The following is a 23,661-nucleotide window of genomic DNA, read 5'->3' as shown; positions in this document are numbered from 1 at the left end:
GTCGCATTTTAAATTTTAGTTTAAATTAAAGCTTTTAAATTGAAGCTCCATATGTGACATTCTGTCACATATCATGGACAGGAACAAGAGTGTGTTAATAACAATTAAACAATTAAAGTGTTAATAACACTGCTCCAGCATACATGAGATGATAACATGGTGTCACACTGAGAAATTGGATATTTTCTTGTTTATTTATTAACAAGCAAAGAGAAAAGTTATCTGTTATGATGATGAATAACACAAAATTGGCACCTTACTAATGTTACCTCTTTTTCCACAAACAGGAGTAAACACAGGAAGTCAGGTAGAGCTGGTCCTCTGCTAATTGAAAAGGTTGGTGGTTCGATCCCTGGCTGCTCCAGTCTGCATGCCAAATATCCTCAGGCAAGATACTAACCCCAAGTTGCTCTTTGATGAATCAATTGAAGTACAAATGTGTGTGAACAAAGATAGAAAAAACTGAGAAAAAGTGCTTGTATGAATGGGTGAATGAGGCAAGTTGCGTAAAGCAATAGAGCTGCTCCATTTACCATCAGGAATGTCGGACTCATTTTATTCTGTCGCCCACATACAGCCAACTTTGATCTTAAGAGGGCTGGACAGAAACTGCCCTTTCTGTCAGTGTAGACATCTAACTAAACATTTAATCGTGGAGATATTTTAATATAAGTAAAAGAAGTGTAATTTTAACAATACATCTCAGTTTCTGTACATAAGATATTTGAGAAAAAAGTTCTTATCATGTGGCATTGGTGCTTCTTATTGCCCTGACTGTATTTATAAAACAAGAGTTTTTAAACTATGGAAAAGAGAAATCTTTAAAGTAGATAGTGGAAAAACAGAAGTTTTTCTGTCATTTAATTGTTTATTTTTTACTTAACTACTTTTGTGTATGAATGGCATGTGGATAATTTATTAATAGGAAAAGCTGCAAAACTTTGGACATACAATTAAAAGTTTAAAATCTATGCACTCTTACACATTTTCTGAAGTCTACCAGTGGGCCACATTGGAGTCTTTGCCAGACTGATTCTGGCCCTCAGGCTTTATGTTTGATGTTAACTGATGTAAGAGGAGCAGAAGCAGAACCAGTAACAGGTAGTCTAGCATGCTAAACTCCCATTGGTCTCTTGTCAAAGACCAGAACATGCGCATTAACCACCCCCTTCAAAAAAGACAACTTTAAGCTGGGATATGGAAGTGAGATGCACTGTGGATTTGTATAGAAAAAAGGCAACCCTGCCTTTTATAGTAGTCAATTGTGGCCACAGGATGGCAGCAATGTCAAGGGTGCATGCAAAGAAATAAAAGGGATCACTTTAGATTTAATTAATATCTACTTTTAGATTTTAAAAGGCAGCCGCTACTTGTCTTGCTTGTCCTGATAAACTGTGAAACTTTGAATAATGTTAGTACTGCTAGTACTGCTGTCGTGGTCCTCCAATCCCCATTTCTGACTCGTCTCTCACTTGTTCTGTCTCTCTCTCATTCTGTTTTTTTCTTCCTCTCTCTGACTGTCTGTGTTGTGTTTGCTTTTGCACTAGCCACACCCCTGTCTTAGAGGCCGGCCTTCCTCCTGCTCTACGCCTGCCAACACCTGGGCACCTGAGCTGATTATCTCACCTGTTTGTGATCTCGTGATCAGTTGCCCGCTACTTAGGCTGGAGGAAGACATCCATTCATTGCTGGATTGTTAACAAAGAGCTGTAAGTGGGATTAGTGCTACTGTATGCAAATGTTTTTCTGTTTTTGCATGTGGAGAGACTGCAACTTGCTTTCTGCTTCCTTCAGTGCAGGATAACTGGACCTGAGGTGTGAGTTACCTGAGAGTAAGAGATCTAGCAAGATAGAGGATTGCGGATCTGTCTGACTAGCACCCTTTTGTACTGCAAAGTTGTGGATCAGACTGCTTGGAGTTTATCACTAACAAGTGGAAGTTCCCAATCTGAGTCCAATCAGAAAATCATGGATATGACAAGTTCATCCTTTCTTAGTTAATTACCCTCCTGTCATTTGATGCTGCTGTTTGAATTCAGTTTGACTCAGTACAGTTTCTCTATCAGCTGACACAGATCCAGATGAATATAACCACATCTGTTAATATCTGTTTCAGCTGTTCAAGGATGGATGCAGAAATGTTTTCTGCATTGACTATTCTTTTCAGATTTTACTTAAGCTCTTGATTGTATTGTTTTTCTTTCCTTTTTTAAACTATTGAATTCTTTGTTTCTACTTAATTGAGCTTATGCTTTTGTGAATTTGTTTATTTAGGTTAATGGTTGTAACACTGTAATCCCATAACTTTTCAAAGAGAACATCTTTTCAGATAAGAAGCTCAACTAATGAAAATGAAGTATCTCATGTATTGAGTCAACTGAAACAATGATTGCAATGATTTCACGGGTAAGCTTACTAAAATGTTTCACAAGCCTAAATACAAATGCTCTGAGTCAATAAAGGAAAAATGATACATTCAAATTGTTCTTGGACACATTTGTATAGATCTTTGTTTCAGTTTGGTACACGGTGCTGACATTTCACAAGCTTTAGCATGTAGCACAAAAAAGGTCAGGAGAAAAGTATTAACAGTCCCAGTCCCATCAAGCACTATAGGTTGCATTTAGAGTACATGCTAAACAAGCATAGTCTAAGAAACTAAAAGATGTTACGTAACAAAAACGTAAATGGCCTGTATTTGTATAGTGGGACCCCCAAAGCGCAGTCACCATATATTCCTTTTGTTTGTGGCTCTCTTGTTGTTGGCATATTGAAATATTACCAAAGACCATGACACAGATATTTATTGAAATTCCTGTATCACATCTTCCATAACAAGAGATTAACAGCTTTGTTGTTCCAAAACAAAGGCCCTAAATTTCCTTTCCAACAGTCTGTGTGTTCATGCACATATGGGGTCAGGCTGCAGTGCTAATCTGCTTTTGCTCTGAAAAGGGTTTCATCCTCACAATGGGGGGCCCTGCACAGAACCAGTATCCCATCATCCCCCAGTCTCTCAGCTTATGCATTTTGTGACCCTCCCAACCTGCAACTTTAGCCTATCATAAACTGAACTGATAGTATAAAAGATGGATGTAGGCACTGCAGTGTCACCCATTAGCATTTTGGCTGTTACCATGTTGTGGTTTTGGAGCTAGAGGTTAACCTCTTGAGTGCCAAAGATCTTTCTGTGGTTCCTGCTCCAGAATGAGATGCCCAAAATGAATAGAGTATTTCTCTGCAATTGCAAACTCTGTATAAACAATCTTGGTATCAAAATAAAGATTGTATGCATGAATCCTGAAGTGCTAATTTATCATCTAAGGCAGGCCCGGCCCTAACCAATCTGGCGCCCTAGGCAAGATTTTAGGTGGCGCCCCCCTACATCGGCAGTGTAGTGTATGTACTCACAAGAAACCGAATAGCTTTGTCTTTGACCTTTTTTTTTTACTTAAAGAAAGCAAATTCACAATCAGAATAATTAACAAGATAAAAAAATATATGAATAAATAAATGAATACAAAAAATAAAAAAATGAATATATGAAATACAATAACACTGCTTGATGCTGCTGCAAAACTGGTGGGTTGTGCTGCTGAGGTGGAGGCAACAGGAAGACCGCTTGATGCTGCTGCATCATGGCTGGGTTGTGCTGCTGAAGTGGAGGCAGCAGCGGTAGATGTGGTAGATGGCCCAGGGGTGGGATTTAGAAACTTCAACAGTGCATCTGAAGAGAGGAGTATGTGACACCACTGAGTATTAAAGTCTAATAATAAAAACATATGATTCCAGGAATAAAATGAAATGATATATTATAAATGAAAAACCAAAGAGATATATGTATGATGTTAACTCTTATGCAAATTAGATTAGATTCAATTTATTGTCATCATTACAGTGAAATGCTGAATAGCAGAATGCAAAGTAACAGTATAATATCATATGAGAATGTTATGTTATGATTATCTTTGACCGAATCACAGCAGTGCTCATATTAAAAAACAGCGTTCCCTATCATGTGATATTGCTTAATTAACATTAATGATGTGCACTTTAACAACTAGGCTTACAACTATAATATATACAGGGGTGGAAAAGTGACTATTACCTGCAGGGTAAACGTTAGCTAACCAGAAGGCAATAACAATGTAAACAAAAAACACCTGCTTAAAAGATGAATACAAATGAGGAATGGTGGGAAAGGTGGGAGTACTGTAATTACCTAACGTTACATTATTATTTTCCATAACAATTTAGCCCCCTCCACAATATTAACTGACGTTAAAACAGTTAACTAGCTATTTATTGATTAGCAATTAGCGAATCATGTAACATTAGCTTAATGCTAAAAATTTAGGTTACTATCACATTCAGACAAATAATTTCATGTAGGCTAACGTTACCTACCTCTGTCTTTTTCTCGTTTCTCCTCCTCTTCTTTTCTCTTTTTTCTTCCCTGGCCACCTGACAGTTTTGGCCGTTTTGACATCTTGTGTTGACTTTTTGATGTGGTGACGTCCAAAAGGAACCATGATACGGGAAGGGAGGGGGCGCACCGTGCGGGGGGGGGGGGGGGGCGTAATGTTGTAACAAATAATATTTCTATTAAATAAGCTTTACTTTGCATTTTAATTAACGTGGGATTATTTTTTGTATTTAGAAATAATAGTACCAACTTCTTTTTTTTTTTCAACATTTGTGGCACTGGCGTGGCGCCCCCTGATGGACGGCGCCCTTAGCATTTGCCTATACGGCCTATGCCACGGGCCGGCCCTGATCTAAGGCAAGGCTATTTAGAAAGTTAATTCTAAAAATGGGTGTGTAGAATGGACTGACACTAATTAAAGTTTGTTTAGAGCAAAGTAACAATACAATTAAGTTCACAAAAACTGAAGCACAAACATGTAGGAGAACTACAGAATACATCAAAAATGCTCCACACATGCACTCCTAAAGACTGGAAAAAATGTGGCCTATGGAAATTATTTTTCAATAAACCCAACATGGATGCTTGATAAAATCAGTTGATACATTACAATGTTGTTCTAACCTTCCAGGAATCTATTTGTTTAAAGTAAACACATCGTGAAATGTGCAAAAAAATGTCCCAAGGCTGATTTTATTCACACAACAATCTCTCTGGCTAAAAAGTTAAGCCAACGCTGAAGTTAAAAAAACAAAAACAAAAAAACAACACAGTTCCCAATAGGGGCCAGCAAGTCAAACTTTACAGTGTTAAAAAAAACTGGTATGAACAATGATCGATGTAAACACTTTACTTTTAGTTTATGGGCTCGTGCTCCATTCTGAATCATACTTAATAAAAATATTTTTCTATTTTGCAAATCTTGGTCATACTATCCCATATGGAAAAGAAATATGAAAAACTTATAAAAGACTTGCATAAGATGTGGCCTACTTCATATAGTGAATCATATAAGGCTTATGTGATTTACTCAGGAAAGTGGCCACTTTCTCATTACTTTCATATATTGTTTTAGTAAGTATCCAAGAAATACAAGTTTCATTTATATAATTTTTCAAGGGATTTTATATCTGTTTTCACTCTTGTGTGCTTTTCATACAAGTTTCACACAAGACAGATACAAACTTTATAAGATTTATATATATCTTTTCCATATGGGATGTTTCAAAATGGAAATGACATGCTAATTTGCTAACAGTTTTTAAAAGTGTGCAGTATCAGACCCGTCCCTCTTTTTACACCCGTTTTTGCAGCCAAGACGGGAGCAATGGAAATGCTTTGAGGCTTCATATTGGTGCTTCAGAAACAAACACATGATATCACAGTGCCAACTTCCATCTCATATATTTATATATCTATGAGTCTATGGGTACAAAAACCAGCTTTGACCTCTGTGGAGAGTTCCCCTCTAATTAAATTACATTTTCCCCTTAAGGTTCAAAGCTAAGGGCTCACAGTTAGCCTCATGTATACTAATTTAATAGTGTTTGTGGTATTGGTGCTTTTTGGAGCACTGCTATCATGATATGTTCTCGTATGGACTGTCCAAGAAGCTTGTGCTTCAGCTTTAGTGACTAAAACTTTATTATTTTATTAATCTTTTACTTGGCACTAATTAGCAAATACAGCTCACAGCTGTGTGAGCTTCACCCTTTTATCCAAATTTGATCACTTCTGGCTCTACAGGACAACACAGAAAATGCAAATGTGTAAGCTTAAACTGAAAAGAAAGAAAGAACAAAGACGGATACTATTAATATCATTCTCAGAATAAAAAACATTTTGACAGCTCAGTAGAGACAAAGTACAAAGCTGAGGAACGTTTGGTTGTCACAGTCTCTTTGTCCTCACTGCTTGACTCACCACTCTCTCTCTCTAAAGTGCTCTACCTCCTCTCTGTCTTTCTCTGTGTGTGTGCGGTTTGGTTGTAGTGCAGAAATGGGACCCTGCCTGGCTTCCCATCTTCTCCCTACAAAATGAAGAAATGCTCCTAATTCTGATGTCCTCGTTTGTTGCCGCTTCTAAAGGCGGTGGCAGACCTTCAGTCTTTGCTGGATGGTTGAATCACTTGAAGTTTGGCTCCTCCTCGTAGGGTGTGGCCATATCATACTGTTCACGGTAATACCGGTATAATGTTAGGCAATGATAAGAAAATGAAATATTGCTTTAGAGTATGGGTAGAACGCACATGCGCAGTGCCTTTGGCAGAAAAAGCATGGCGGCGATGGAGAATAAGCGAAAGTGGATCGTTGAATGAAACAGATGAACCAGAACTGGTTTGTAAAAATGGCACAACTTCAGTGGTGTGGAACTGGTTTGGCTTTTGTCCATCAGATACACACCAAAGCACATTTTTTAGTAAAGCATGCTAGCGGGCCGTCGTTATTACCGCCTTTTTCGGAAAATAAGTCGCTCTTAAAATCCTTTGATTTTCTGAAAAATCGACAGTGCCCCTTATAATTCTTCTATATGAATTCTGGTTGTGCTTACTGACCTCGAACCAATTTTATGTGGTACACAGCACTCAAAAATCTGTCAAAAAATGTTTTAGTACGACTTTGCTAAGCTATGAAGCCGCACCGGATTGTCGGAACATTACGGCTACCATAGTCGGGAGCCTCGCGGAGTGATACGTACTGTGCTTCAACATAATATTACTGTATTGTGTGTGTATAACCTTTTTTTTAAAAAAAGTTTTGTGGATATTATACATGGTTATGCTGAGGATATGTTGTCTGTGGAAACTGGAACCATCACAACTGTTGATCTTTTATATAGCACCTGCTAAACTGCTTAACTACCCCCCACTGACCAGATCAATATTCCAAAATGTTTAATTGACTTGATGCTATACTCTGGTAAAAGTATTTATTTTTTTGAGCAGTGTTGTATTTTCAAATTAATATGAAGAAAAAGGAAAAACTGCTCATGTTGCATGATAAGTGTGGCACAGTCTTTCTTAGTTTTAGTGTTGTCTGTCACTTCAGTAAAACACTGTAAAACCATAAAGCTTCAATGAAACTAAACAAGTGTTTTTGAAAAAAAGTAAAATGAGAAAGATGAATAGGGGAGTAGAAGTAATCTTTTGAAATTAAACAGACATTTATCTGCCTGTGTTCACTTGTGTTCAGTCATGTTGTGGCCTGGCACGGCAACAGAGAGGCGGTGAGTGTGGAGGTTGGTAGGTTTGGTTGGTTAGGTGGTGGTGGGGGGGGGCTCAAACCCATCTGTCTATTTACAGCAGCATGAAGAGATTTCGCTAAATACCTAATCCATCTTATCTCCAGTGAAGCTGAGGATTGTCTGTGCAGTGGGGCAGGCTGACCACTAGAGAGCAAGCTGACTGTAAGCTGAAGGCAAATTAGAAGTTAGGTTGGGCAAATGAGGAACTTTTGTACGTGAACTATTTCTCCCATGTTTACAAATGCCATATGAACAGTCATCATACCGATAGTAGTTTTCGATTTAAAAACACACATCTCTATCCAGGTTCATTGGTGGTCCCTGTGTAATCTCATGCAATCTGAATACATTAGAACTACTACCTTCAGAGAAAACTCTGCTTCATAGGACAATCCCCTCCCATCAGTGTCATCAGTGTCATTGCCCTGCAGCTATAGAAAGGCCATGCACTTGCATTACTTGAATTATATGTATTCTACAAAGTGGACAGCCAATGAAGATCACTGAAGATAAGCTTTCTGTGAACATACCCATTTTCCCTCAGGCCTTCAGCCATGCAGTGAAGCATACTATGCCATAAATCAAAAGTCACTCACTAGTTTTGGATAAATATGGCCATAAGCCAGCATCTAATCTTAGCAAGCTGCTCACATAAACTGCGTAGGTGCAACACATGAACGCACATTACTGCTGAGTAGGACATCGTAATCATAGTGATTTAACCACAATGAATTTCAACAGGATATTCATTCATGTACTTCTGTACTTATATAAGATCATTTGAATGTATTTTCAAGAGGGCATGTGTCAGTCTCACAAAGCACAGACCATCTAACCATTACACAACAGCCTTAATCTACTGGATTTAAATCCCCCACCCCTCAACAGGCTGCCAGCTCATACATACAAAAATGTCTTATCTTGCCTGTGCTGCATCCTGTCACACACTCAGTTTCAAATACATTCCTTGTATTACTGCAGAGGAAAAACATTTTCAACCAGAGACGTCTAAAAACAACAACAAATATACTCAGGTGTCATTAATAATACACAGTTGATCTTACACTGATCACAGTGCAACAATATTATTTTAATATATTATGATATATTATACAGTTATTTACTTAGACTTGGCTCCACTATTGAGACTACATTTATCAAAGGTTTCAAAGCTCCAACTGGGTAAACATATCATCAGTGGTTTGCTTTAGTGTAGCAGCCGAATCACTAATAAAAAAGGATTTGATGATACAGTTTCAAAGCAAATAAATTCATTTTTTAAAATATGAAATTCAGTTTCAGTTTAGTGTCAATCATTTTCAAACCAATGCATTGGATTTCAAATTCAGTTTTTAAAACTATCTGTTCAAGTTGAGCAATTCAATCTGAACAATGCAAATCACATCTGAATAGAACTTATTCAAAACAAACAATGTTCTGCCCAGAGATTAAATGCATTAAATAGATTTTGCCTGTGCACTAATTTTTTAATTACTTTTTCTTGTATGCTATTTTAAGTGTTTTTGTATACATACATGTTTCAGCATCCAGGATTTTAAAAAGTCAATTATGCACTTTGTCCTTGCGTTATACAGGGTTAGTGGGGTGCAAAGCTACCGTCAACAACAATGGCTTCTGCTGATGACAGAAAATAACATCACCTGACATGTTGCTTTGATGAAAAACAAAATAACAAATGTGCACTTAGGAGAGAAAAGATGTGCCAGAGATCATGTCAGTTAATGATTTAATTTAATACAGTAGTAGACCAAGGGTTCCAAATTTTAAGTGACATGAAATCACATGTTTAAGTATGCATGTAATGATAATTTAATATGGTAACATCTAATCTATAAATACTTGTTATGCAGTTCAGATTAGATCTGGATAGTAAAATATTGAAAGCCTCTCAAACTGTCTGACTTACCAGACCTACCAGTTTGTAGTTTGGTATGATTACTCCACTCCAATGATGAGTTTTGTATTCTCATTCAATGCATCTATGTTAGTATTGGCTTTCATTAATATATAAACAGTGTTGGGAAGGTTACTTTTAAAATGTATTCCACTACAGATTACAGAATACATGCCCCAAAATGCATTTTGTAACGTATTCCGTTAAGTTACTCAATTAGAGTAATGTATTCTGAATACTTTGGATTACATGATATATTGTCATGCTTTTTACAACTACATGAATGTACTATTGCTGTGTGATTTATTACTACAGGGAGTGCAGAATTATTAGGCAAGTTGTATTTTTGAGGAATAATGTTATTATTGAACAACAACCATGTTCTCAATGAACCCAAAAAACTCATTAATATCAAAGCTGAATGTTTTTGGAAGTAGTTTTTAGTTTGTTTTTAGTTTTAGCTATTTTAGGGGGATATCTGTGTGTGCAGGTGACTATTACTGTGCACAATTATTAGGCAACTTAACAAAAAACAAATATATACCCATTTCAATTATTTATTTTTACCAGTGAAACCAATATAACATCTCCACATTCACAAATATACATTTCTGACATTCAAAAACAAAAACAAATCAGCGACCAATATAGCCACCTTTCTTTGCAAGGACACTCAAAAGCCTGCCATCCATGGATTCTGTCAGTGTTTTGATCTGTTCACCATCAACATTGCGTGCAGCAGCAACCACAGCCTCCCAGACACTGTTCAGAGAGGTGTACTGTTTTCCCTCCTTGTAAATCTCACATTTGATGATGGACCACAGGTTCTCAATGGGGTTCAGATCAGGTGAACAAGGAGGCCATGTCATTAGTTTTTCTTCTTTTATACCCTTTCTTGCAGCCACGCTGTGGAGTACTTGGACGCGTGTGATGGAGCATTGTCCTGCATGAAAATCATGTTTTTCTTGAAGGATGCAGACTTCTTCCTGTACCACTGCTTGAAGAAGGTGTCTTCCAGAAACTGGCAGTAGGACTGGGAGTTGAGCTTGACTCCATCCTCAACCCGAAAAGGCCCCACAAGCTCATCTTTGATGATACCAGCCCAAACCAGTACTCCACCTCCACCTTGCTGGCGTCTGAGTGGGACTGGAGCTCTCTGCCCTTTACCAATCCAGCCACGGGCCCATCCATCTGGCCCATCAAGACTCACTCTCATGTCATCAGTCCATAAAACCTTAGAAAAACCAGTCTTGAGATATTTCTTGGCCCAGTCTTGACGTTTCAGCTTGTGTGTCTTGTTCAGTGGTGGTCGTCTTTCAGCCTTTCTTACCTTGGCCATGTCTCTGAGTATTGCACACCTTGTGCTTTTGGGCACTCCAGTGATGTTGCAGCTCTGAAATATGGCCAAACTGGTGGCAAGTGGCATCTTGGCAGCTGCACGCTTGACTTTTCTCAGTTCATGGGCAGTGATTTTGCGCCTTGGTTTTTCCACACGCTTCTTGCGACCCTGTTGACTATTTTGAATGAAACGCTTGATTGTTCGATGATCACGCTTCAGAAGCTTTGCAATTTTGAGACTGCTGCATCCCTCTGCAAGATATCTCACTATTTTTGACTTTTCTGAGCCTGTCAAGTCCTTCTTTTCAGAATCAGAATCAGAATCAGAATCGTGTTTATTGGCCAAGTATATGTGCAGACACATACAGGGAATTTGGTTCCGGCAGATGGCGGCTCTCAAGCACAGCAATGTAAATCACACACACACACACACACACGCATGCACGCACGCACGCACGCACGCACGCACGCACGCACACGCACACACACACACACACACACACACACACACACACACACACACACACACACGTCTATATATACACATTACACATACACACACAAAGCTGTGTAAACCAACTATAAATAACGAATCTAAACTTATATACATAAAATACAGAAATGAATGAGGTGGAATGAATACTACAAAATGTACATAAGGTGCAGCTGCAGTCTGGCAGTGGGAGCAGTGTGACAGGTCAACTGTTAAGAAGGGAGATGGCGAGGGGAAAGAAACTGTTCCTGTGTCGGGTGGTCCTGGTCTGCAGACTTCTGTACCGTCTGCCAGAGGGCAGCAGATCAAAAAGTCTGTGTCCAGGGTGTGAGGGGTCTGTGATGATTTTCCCTGCCCGTTTCCTGGTTCTTGAGAGGTACAGATCCTGGATGGAGGGCAGGGGGCGCCGATGATCCTTTCTGCTGCCCGTACAGTCCGCTGCAGTCTGCTCCTGTCCTGTTTAGTGGCTGCTCCATACCAGACTGTGATGGAGGAGCACAGGACAGACTCAATGACCGCAGTGTAGAACTGGATCAGCAGCTCCTGTGGAAGACTGTACTTCCCCAGTTGTCTCAGGAAGTGAGACAACCCATTTTGACCCATTTTGCCAAAGGAAAGGACGTTGCCTAATAATTATGCACACCTGATATAGGGTGTTGATGTCATTAGACCACACCCCTTCTCATTACAGAGATGCACATCACCTAATATGCTTAATTGGTAGTAGGCTTTCGAGCCTATACAGCTTGGAGTAAGACAACATGCATGAAGAGGATGATGTGGACAAAATACTCATTTGCCTAATAATTCTGCACTCCCTGTATTACTGAAGGCTACTCGCCATACCAATACCAATTAGATTTGTAAATCTTAATATAAAATGAGTAACAGTAGGTAGGGTGGACATTAGGTAAGGCTGCACTTTTTGCAGCGATCTCGTACAGAAAACTGTTCCACGCAATACATTGTGTACAGTCGAGTCTTGATAGCTCACTTACAACTGGGCTCGTCAGGCACTCTTTTTGGCTGTAGTGGTTATTATCATATTTACATGCTTCCATCTCTTGTTCCTGTTTCATATATCTTTTTTTGGAAGCAAGTATCACAATTGTTGCAGGTTAATAGGACTTATGCCCCCCTTTTCTCTAAACAAGTAATAAATAAGGCAGCACGGTGGCACGGTGGTTAGCACTGTTGCCGCACAGCAAGAAGGTCCTGAGTTCAATTCCACCATCAGGCCGGGGTCTTTCTGTGTGGAGTTTGCATGTTCTCCCCGTGTTTGCGTGGGTTCTCTCCGGGTACTCCGGCTTCCTCCCACCGTCCAAAGACATGCAGCTTGTGGGGATAGGTTAATTGATTAATCTAAATTGTCACTAGGTGTGAATGTGCGAGTGAGTGTGAATGGTTGTCTGTCCCTGTGTGTTGGCCCTGCGACAGACTGGCGACCTGTCCAGGGTGTACCCCGTCTTTCGCCCTATGACAGCTGGGATAGGCTCCAGCGCCCCCCCGCGACCCTGAAAAGGATAAGTGGAAGCGAATGGATGGATGGATGGAAGTAATAAATAAATAAACTCCATCTCTCGTTTCTGTTCGGCAACTGACAACTCGTACTTTTCTACTCTTCTTCTTCTCCCCCCGTCACGCTCACAAACACATAAAGGGTATGGCAGGCCAATCTCCCTGCAGCATGGACTACACTACCCATGAGGCTACATTCTTTAGGGCTATGCCTGTAACACTCTGCCTATTGCCTTCATAGTAAATCATTTTTTGAATTATAATTTTTTTAAATATTTCTTCACGCCATTTATGCGGGCCGCAAGTAGAGGTGACATGGGCCGTGAGACTGAGACACAGTCATTAGAGCCTCTTAATGCGTGTTTTGTTTGGGTTTTCACCAGCGTGGAATTACCAAAAATAGAGAGGGGACAGCCTAATATATGAAAAAGGAAAAGACTGCTGTGTAGTCCCTTTATTTCAACAAAGTAACTGTATTCTGAATACCACATTTTTAAACGGTAACTGTAACGGAATACAGTTACTCATATTTTGTATTTTAAATACGTAACACCGGTACATGTATTCCACTTTAACTGATCAAGCACACACATCCATACATATGCAATAATACTAAGTGCAATAATCCTTTCTGTCATCGTTGTATTTTTACTCAGTTGTATATAGTATTTGTATTTGTATTCTATTTTTATCTTATTGTATATTTATTTTATTTTATTCTACTGTATATAGTATTTTATTTTATTCTATTCTGTACAGTTGTGTACTGTATTTATTCTTATTGTATTCTAATTTTTGCCTCATAACTTTTGCACTGTCCACTTCCTGCTGTGACAAAACAAATTTCCCACGTGTGGGACTAATAAAGGTTATCTTATCTTATCTTATCTTATCTTATTACTCCCCAACACTGAATATCAAGTCTACCAGTCTGCAGTCTAAAAACTAACCTCAGCTAACGCCAGCTAACAGTGTTAGCTTGGTGGTGAGTAGCCTTCAGTAATAGTAAGAAATCACACAGCACACTTGATGATAACTTGTGCTGTTGGCTTGAAGTTGGCCTCTAGTGTTTTTCACTGCATTCCCACTGAATTCCTGATGGAGGCGCTTAGGGTCCTGTGGTGGGGGCGTGGTTTGCTGGCCTGCTGCAGAGGAGGGGTGACACAGTGAGCTCTCTGGGCGGGGAGGGAACAGGTGTACAGGACTGTTTTAATGAGGGAGATGTGTCTTATGTATATCCGCAGTGAGAAGCAGCAGATGATGCTGGGAGAGAAAGTCGGAGTGGCTGCGTCCGAGGCGGGTGCCAAAAACCACAGATTATTTCTCAATAAAAGACAGTCTAAGCATAAACCAGTCGTGTGTGTGTGGGTCCTGTGTTGCAAGTGGTGCCGAAACCCAGTTGTGCGCTGTCATGTCGGGCCCCCCACCGGATCAGCCTGCCGTTCAGCCCGTCGCCCAGCCCACCACCTAGCCTGCCACCCAGCCTGCTGCCCAGCCTGCCGCCCAGCCACCTGTCCAGCCGTTGCAGATTCTGGGGCAGATGATGCAGGATCTGGCTGCTATGTCCGTGCGCCAGGCAGCGGCCCAGGACCAGCAGCTGGCTTTGCTTTGCCAGCAAGCGGCACAGCAGATGGCGGTGCTGCAACAGTTAGTGGGAGGTCCGGCCGCGCCGCCTCCACCTCCACCACTGTCTGTAACGCTGCACCAGATGGGTGATGGGGAGGATCCCCTGACGTTTGTTGAGACATTCCAGGCCACGGCGCTTGCCTTGCCGGTGGCCTGAAGAGGAGTGGGCTCCCAGGCTGCTACCGTTGCTGTCAGGGGAGGCGAAGACGGTGGCCTTCAGTGTGCCCCTGGCGCCCCGGACTGTCTATGTGGATATCTGCAGGGCGGTGCTGGATCGGCCCGGGCTCACCTCAGAGGACTACAGGCGGCGGTTTCGAGCAAGCCGGATGTCATCTCCTGGGTTGGTATTCCGAAAGAAATACTGACTGACCAGGGCACGTCGTTCATGTCGCGCACATTGCGGGAACTGTACGGATTATTGAGCATTAAATCTATTTGGACCAGCATCTACCACCCGCAGACTGATGGGCTGGTAGAGAGGCTGAATAAGACTTTAAAATCCATGATTCGTAAGTTTATTTGCGAGGATGAACCAAATTGGAATTGCTGGCTAGTCCCTCTGTTGTTTGCGGGAGGTACCCCAGGCCTCCATGGGATTTTCTCCCTTTGAATTACTGTACCGTAGACAGCTGTGGGGGGGTGCTCGGAGGAAGGGTCGAGCCCTGCCAAGAATGAAATTCAACACGTTCTGGACCTGAGAGCAAAGCTGCACAGGCTGGGGAGGTTATCACGGGAGAATTTGCTCCAGGCCCAGCAACATCAGCAGAGCCTGTACAACAGAGGGGCTAGGCTCAGGCAATTTTCACCTTCGTGGTCACACGGCAGGTGGGGGACGTTGACTATGAAGTTGCCCGGTTGGACAGGGGAGGGGCAACACAGATTTACCACCTCAACCTCCTCAAAGCATGGCGGGAGGTGGGAACCGCCGCTCTAGTAAGCCTGGTTAAGGAGCGAGATAAGTTGGGGCCGTAGGTGCCAAATTCTACCATTCCCGCCTCCCTCCATTGTGATGACCATCTCACACAGGCCCAGAGAACGGATGTTGCTGCCTTGCAACAGCGCTTTGCTGATGTGTTCTCCCCCCTTCGGCCGTACAGCTCTCATAGAGCACCATGTTGAAACGCAGCCTGGCGTGACGGTGCGTTCACGGCCCTACAGGCTGCCGGAACATAAAAGACATAAAAGACAAATGAGATGCTGAGGCTGGGTGTAATAGAAGAGTTGCACAGTGCTTGGTGTAGCCCCATAGTTCTTGTAGTGAAGAAAGATGGGTCTATACGGTTCTGTGTGGACGACTACAAGGTGAATGAGGTGTCACGGTTTGATGCGTACCCAATGCCCCGGGTCGGCGAACTCCTGGACCGGTTGGGCACTGCTTGTTTCTTTACGACACTGGATTTGACCAAGGGCTACTGGCAGATTCCCTTGTCTGCAGAGTCTAAGGAAAAAACGGCAGTGGCTCCACCACATGAAGGATGCCAACCCCCGGATCACCCGCTGGTATCTGGCTTTGCAACCGTTTAAGTTCAAGGTGGTCCACAGGCCGGGTACGCAGATGGTCGTGGCTGATTTCCTCTCCCGGGTGTGGTCCCGGCCTGAGTTGGGCAATGGGGAAGCTGTGGCGGGGGCGTGGTTTGCTGGCCTGCTGCAGAGGAGGGGTGACACAGTGAGCTCTCTGGGCGGCACGGAGGCGGGGAGGGAACAGGTGTACAGGACTGTTTTAATGAGGGAGATGTGTCTTATGTGTGTCCGCAGTGAGAAGCAGCAGATGATGCTGGGAGAGAGTCGAAGTGGCTGCGTCCGAGGCGGGTGCCAAAAACCACAGATTATTTCTCAATAAAAGACAGTCTAAGCATAAACCAGTCGTGTGTGTGTGGGTCCTGTGTTGCAGTTCCTATTCATTTTGTACGCGTCTAGGCTTTCCAGGATCCATGTATGAAACATTAAGTCGAAGGCTTTATTGTAGTCAGTCTAGGCACTGCGCACGTTGGTCAGATAGTCTCAACTGGCTGCTCTGTCTACCAGTAGCTAATCTTTTACCTTTCTGATATTCATGGCAATTCTTTTCTGTGCCACGCTCATGTACTGAGCCACATGCCTGTTTATCCTAGCAGCTATGATGCCTGGCAGGAGCCTCCATGTGGTACTGAGACAGATTAATGGTCTCTAGTTGGATGGGAGTAGATCCTTGTGCAACCCTGATAAAATTTACAGCAATCAGTTCTTTGAATGCATCGTAGTTTTTGTCTGATACTTTAATTTCCGGGCTTGCCCTGAAGGCATCATCTGCAGCTCGGTGCGCGTGAAGGTGTGGTGTAGAGGAAAAAGGATGGCAAGGAAAAACTCCATGCTGCCGCGAAGCACGGTTTTCCAGTTAAAAGGAAAAAAAGAGGTTCAATTAACATTTGTGAGAGAGCTGCCGTTAGCAGTGAACCACAGACGGGTACCTACCTCAAAGGAGTCGGAGTGTTTCTTCAAACCTTTTGAACTATTCTGACCCTTTTTTTTTTTTGAGGAACAGTTCCATGTGTGCCGAGTGAGGAGCTGGTATCGTGGGTCTAAGACACTGTTGCTGCTGTGGAGGCCTGCCGTACCAGGAGGGCAGTAGGGAAAAAACAAAAGGAAGCCCACCTGAGAGATACCTTATCATTTTCTTTTGCTACTTTTTCCCCCACCTGAGATTCAGGTCATTTTCAGTTCTCAACCCAAGACCGTGGGTGACTGAATAAACTGACACCATAAGGAACTGGACACTCACATGTTATTTTCTTTTCTTTTTCCTTTTCTTTGGGGTGTTGAAATATTGTGTTTCTTTCTTGTCTTACATCTGTTTTGATTGTTTCAATTATTTTTGTGATGCATTTGAGATGGTTACTGCATTTGAAGGTATCCCTACATTGAGGATGAGCAAAGGGAACTGATCCAAAGAAAAATATATATAAAGCAAACTTTGTTTCACAAACCTGTGGTTGTGCGTGTTATCAATCCAATGACAGCTGGTTCATTGCTACCAGACGGTCATGGAGTGCAGTTACCTTCTTTACCCAGTAAGTGTGGATCATGTCAGGGCCTTGTGCTGTACAGCTCGTCATTCTTGAGACCCTTTCTTGAATGTCCGCCACTGTGTGGTATCTAGATCCTGTTCAGGGAGGTTGCTGTGGTCTGCTCTTAGACCCAGTAGCCACTGAGCACTGTTGTTATGGATTGCATCCTTCTGTTCTATGTTCTTCCAGTATTGCCCCAGTCTCATGTGTTCCCCTGCCACTGAGAGTACCCTTTGGATGGTTCAGTGACTTCCATCTCTCTGGTAAGCAGCTGGCCAAGGCTGTGAGTCTTTGTTTGGCAGTTTCCACTGCCTAAGGTATGGGCAGCTTGCTGTGCTTCTTAGGAATCCCTTTCTTCAGCACACATTTCTGCAGTTCTAATAGTTGGCTAACTTCCCTCTGTGCTGCCGTGATCTTGGCTTTTAATTCAGTTCAATTCATTTTTATTTATATGATCCCATCTATCAGGTCAGCTGCTTTCGCACTCATTGCCTACAACACATCAGTTCTTGGGGTTTGGTACAGGATCTCAGTGGGTGAGGATGATCATAATTCCCCTCTGACCTAATATTCTGGCTCCCCCTTGATATAGTATTTGTGTTGTACCTTGTCAAACTCTAGTTGTGATAGCCGTTGCTTCTTCCGGATGTTGAAACACTGAGGTACTAGTTGTTTCACTGTTTGTGTAGATGTTGGGCGTCAAAGAATCCATAGATCCCACATATTTTTTTATCCTTGTCTTTTATCCTGTCTTCTTTCTCTCACCCCAACCGGCCGCAGCAGATGGCCCCGCCCCTCCCTGAGCCTGGTTCTGCTGGAGGTTTCTTCCTGTTAAAAGGGAGTTTTTCCTTCCCACTGTTGCCAAAGTGCTTGCTCATAGGGGGTCATATGATTGTTGGGTTTTTCTCTGTATGTATTATTGTAGGATCTACTGTACGGTATAAAGCACCTTGAGGCAACTGTTGTTGTGATTTGGTGCCTTATACACACAATGAGTTGAGATCAGGAGTATCTGTAATTGATTGACTGATTGTAAACTGTTTACTCCATGGGCACACAGCCAATCTATGAGAGCCAAAATTATAGAAGAGGATTATATTTTGGTTAATGTTCTGCGTCTCCCAATAAAATGAAACAACCATAAAAAGAATCATAAACGGATATGTTTATTTCTTTGTGGGTGAGCAAACTGATATATTCAGCAGGGGATCACATATTTCCCTGACTGTGTTCTTGCTGGAGGAACCTCAGGGAGAGGCACTCTAGAGGAAACTTATTATCAGGTCAGCAGTAAACATTGAGGCACACACACAGAGCCACCACAAAAATAGGCTTTCAACATATTATATTATATATATATATATATATATATATATATATATATATATATATATATATATATATATATATATATATATATATATATAACACAGTCCATCTTAACTTAGCTGTCGGTGTGCAAATGTAATGGCACAGACTGTAGCACTGAACATGCAGGCTGCAACATGCTAATGATGTCATGTGTAAGCCCAGCAAGACAGAGATTTTCAGGACATGCTGATTGAACTAACTTACTAAAAAATGTGAGTCAAGAGATCAAGAGAAATCTGAACCATTCACAACCACGTACACTGCAGTAACTAAGTATATAAACTAGATATTTTAAAAATCAGATCAGTCAGCTGTTCTATTTGCCAACAAGACAAATAGACAAGACTAAAACATCCCATTTCCAGATATTTTGCTACCTGTCTGTATGTGCTGCAAGTCTCTCTCCTGCATCTAACTGCACTCTGCCTTTTTTGGTTTGTTTTATTTCAACTAAGAGCAAACATTTAAAATATGCAACACAGGGGAAAACAATATTTAAAAATACTTCTATAAAGATCAGGAAATTATTTGCCAGTAGATGACAATGATGGATAAAGAATGGACCAGTTTGTACAAACCACTCCACAAGCCACATTCAACCCCTCACATTCTCAGTATTTTCTCAACCCCAGATAATTAACCACAAGATGAATGTTTATTCTATATTTCAGTTATTTGATGAAATATTAAAGCCTGGAATCCACAGCGTTCCTTTCTTGAAGTATGGCTTCATAGTGGCATAGATAAAAAGCATAAAATACGTAATACATAAAAAGCTGTTAATCACACAACTTACTGTGTCCTATCACACCACCCCATACATACTATGAAGACTATAAAGAGCAGACGAGTTCAAACAGGGCCTGAACTAAGCATGACTGGGAACTGCAATTCTAATTTGTTGCTCCCACTTTCTGCTTTTCTCTTTTTTGTCTCTCCCATGTCCAATCATTTCTCATTTTTCCCTCTCCACTTATTTTAGAGTCATCAATGAACCTAGCCCCAGTCTTTCAACTGTGAAAGGAAACCAGAGTACCTGGTGAGACCCCACACAAGCATGAGGAGAACAGACAAACTCCACACAGAAAGCCCAAAGCTGGCCTTCAGCCAAGCAACGTGACTTCAGTGAGTCACACAGTAAACCTCATGTATGTTGACCAGAGTTTATACATTTTTTCCAATCTTTCACGCTAAATACAGGATATGTATTTTTGAACCTTGATTATATTGGGGAAATTGAGTAAAGGTGTACTGTACTGAGCATTTCCCATCTGTATTATTTAGTATACTAAATTTTGGATAGTTGTAAACTATGACTATTTATGCACCATATAGCTATAGCATCTGCAGCATCCACAAGCCGAACACCAACAGGACAAAAATGCACAGCATGCAAATAAGCAAAACAGACACCACAAAGCAGTATATATCACTATGAATTAAAATAAGAATTAAAATTAGCTTAACAATTAAAATAGGCAGGTCTCACCAGCACTCACATTCTGGATTGAACTGGCTAATATTCAGTATTGTATTGTTTAATACCAGAGCTACGCAGAGACAAATAGGTACCTATTTTTTTTTCATCTCACACTTGTTTAGTTCATTTTGACTTCTCAAAGTGAACTGAACTATGCCTTCAATGAACTTTCTACTTGCAGAGGACAGTATATTGTATACCATTAAAAGTGTAATTAAACATTTCCACAGGCAACAATAAATTCACCCTAGACAGGGAATATATTAACCACATACTTTCAACTAAAGGGACATTTGTGGCAAAAATTGTAATAAAAGTCTAATGTAGTTGTAAGTTGGAGCCTACTTGTTTATGATTGAGGATGATAGTGTCGGAAAATTGGTTTAAACCTTTTTCCTATTTGTTCCAGTAAATGTGTTTGAGCAAGAGCAGGATATCCTGACGTTTACACACAACCTCCACAACCACAATGCAGCTCTTACACTTTGGCCAACTACATCATTTCTTCATTATGTTGCTGTGTAGAATGAGCTGCTCCACCCTCACTCATGATTCAAATGGCTGATCTGTCTCGAACCTTAAAGGACACATTGTCTCTGTGTCTTCAGACAGTCAGGTCCTCACAGAGCCTACATGCACTATATTTCTTTGCTTTCTGTCCCTGGCAAAAAATGTCTACACATGCATAGAATACACTGAATAAATGGAATCACTTGAGTTGATTGAGGAAAAACACATAACCCTCACTTTTTTTTCTTAAAAAACAAACAAACAAAACGTCACAACATTTCGCTAAGATTTCACTGTCTGTGGTCGGCTCATCATTGCTAATTGCGTCTTGTACTATCTTGTCTTGCATTTGGACCTTAGGTAAGTCAATGTGTATGAAAAAAACACATAGAAATGTAGACTGAACATACAGGTTCACCAGGTCTAAATGACAAAAAACCAAAAAAACGTTACATCCTACAGTCTTTACCCAGCAGTCTTTTATGTTGCATGTATAAAAAATAGCTTAACATAACCAATAGCAAATAGCCAGTTAGTGCAGCTGGCATGATACTTTGTGTTAGTCCCAGGGTTACAAGATTTTCAATAAACAGGCTAGATTAAATTCATGAATTTAAATTTTAAAGGAATGGTTCATCTGAAGTTTCCAGTGTTTCTTTTAAAATTATCAACACTAATGTTAAGATCTATTTTTGCATCTGGTCAGTCATGCTGTTGTGACATATGTTTGCAGAAAAGCACTTCAGTCTGTGACAAGAGCAACATAGTTTGCACAAGGAGTAGGACTTTCACCCTGGAGACTCAGGCTGCTATCCTGTGTGAAAGTCAACGACAAGTAATTTTTTCTTCTTTAAAGTCACAGTTTGGTAAGTTTAGGAGATAATATCATTTTGGTTATATAAACCCTGTCACAGCATTAGACCTCAATAGGAAGATGATTATCCTGGAGGAACATTATGCTGTTGTAGGAACATCAACAATAAACATTAGGTAATGTGAAAAAAACCCACATGGGATCGTCACGTCAGTCACCTTTGTCAGAGCGTGCCAAATGTAAAATACACCGAATCAAAATATCTCTCCAATAGATGTAAATACAATGTATTTTTTCCAGAATTTTTCACTTTTGGAGTTGAATGCCTGAGTTTCCTTTTTGCCCCGTGGGCAAGAAATATTCTATAATTTTGTGGAGTGGTATCTATACATCAAAGACTCAAAAACTCAGACTTTTACCAGGGAGGGTAAAGTTGCAGTTATTATTCACCAGCACAGTTCTGCTCTGAGCAACTACTAACTACTGTGATAGAGAAATAAAGAATGGACAAAACTTCACTTTGCGTGTGTGAATATACAACAAAGTAGATGTCTTTAAAATGCATGAATAGCTTTGTGTGTGTTTATGAGGGAGTCTCTCCTCACCTGGGCCATAGTGTTCAGCAGGATGTCAGCTAGCTCCTGGTCCTCACCATGGCTTGCAAAACCTCAGGCCAAGTCTCAGTAGATGGTGTTGGGGATTTGTAGGTGTGGGGGGTTTACTTTACACACACATCACCCTTGTCGCTGCTGTGTTGCAAACCCACACGCTCACACGCATCACCTCCTCATCTGTGACAACACTGTCCTCTGAAACGCTCGCTGTTGGTAGCACATTACTTCTGCTCCTCTGCTCTTGTTTTCCCCCTCCTCCTCTTTTCACCCTTTCGAGTTTTTAATCCTCTTCTTTTCTCCTTTTAAATTGACACAAGTAGAGAATATGATAGGAGAGCTTGTATTCCTGTATTTCTGTCCGCTCTGCTCCTGCCTTGGTGGTAATCTGGACTCACATTGCTTACCGCCTTTCCTCCTTCTCTTAGTCGCTCTTCACTCTCTCTCTGAGCTCAGGCATTTTTGCCCTCCCTCACTGTGCTCGGCCTTAGTGAGAGACGGAGGGAAACGGGAGGGCTGGAAGGATCAGAGGGATAGAGTGTGATTGTGTGTACCACATGACCCAATAGTGTAGTAGGATTCACCCAGCAGCTGTCGCACTCATCCCTTCAGTGCCTCACTATTAGCATCTTGTGCTTCCATTGATAAATGCAAGATGCTGACAACCAAAAAGGCTCCGCTCCTACTGTAAGGTGAAGAACAGAGAAGGATTGTTTCATGATTATTTAGTTTTCTATACTTTAATGTTCATCGGTGTAATTTTATGTGAAACAGCTTGTAAATTTAATCTCGATTTAAATTATATAGTATTCACTGAAAAAACTTGAAATACTGTTGTAACTACTAACTGTGTTTATAATTGCAATGGCGTACTTTTAGTTTTTGGTAATAAGAACTGAGTTTTTCTATAATCTTTTATAGATGATGATAGGTCTACAATGTTTAAAGAAATATTGACACATATTTTACCTTAAAAAACTGCTATGAAACAATTATATCAACTGTAATATCAGTTTTTCTTGCCTAAATATCTTGTGTATTCAGTAGATCTTTAAAGTTAAAACTGGTATCCCTTCATACAAAATTATGGACTTACATTATTTTAAAAAGTGCCCATAGTTATAGTTATAATATACTGTTAATTACAGATAATATCAAGTACAATTTTTCTGTTTAGCTGGGATTTTAACATAATATGTTCATTTGATGTATTAAATATTAAAATCTTAGCTTTACTTTTAAAGATTAATTCTTTCATTTAAGAGAAAATGT

The 23,661-nt window shown here is 40.8% G+C and overlaps 1 protein-coding gene and 1 long non-coding RNA gene across 2 annotated transcripts in view; one reads left to right on the top strand and one right to left on the bottom strand.

Annotated features, from left to right (window-relative positions):
- LOC101466981 (rho GTPase-activating protein 23) overlaps positions 1-22,860 on the bottom strand; it is an 80,552-nt gene extending 57,692 nt beyond the window's left edge. The window contains exon 1 of the mRNA XM_024799052.2: positions 22,384-22,860. Within this exon, the coding sequence (XP_024654820.1) occupies positions 22,384-22,392 (9 nt within the window). The 5' untranslated portion in view covers positions 22,393-22,860. The remainder of the gene's footprint in view (positions 1-22,383) is intronic.
- On the top strand, positions 1,067-2,481 carry LOC101467578 (uncharacterized). The gene is made up of 2 exons (XR_191876.6): positions 1,067-1,709; positions 1,795-2,481. It is a non-coding gene; the product is annotated as an uncharacterized LOC101467578 (long non-coding RNA).
- Positions 22,861-23,661: the final 801 nt, after the last annotated feature.

The sequence above is a fragment of the Maylandia zebra genome, linkage group LG8 (genome assembly GCF_041146795.1).
Source record: "Maylandia zebra isolate NMK-2024a linkage group LG8, Mzebra_GT3a, whole genome shotgun sequence".
NCBI classification, from domain to species: Eukaryota; Metazoa; Chordata; class Actinopteri; order Cichliformes; family Cichlidae; genus Maylandia; species Maylandia zebra.
This window is presented reverse-complemented; position numbering and strand designations above follow the sequence as displayed.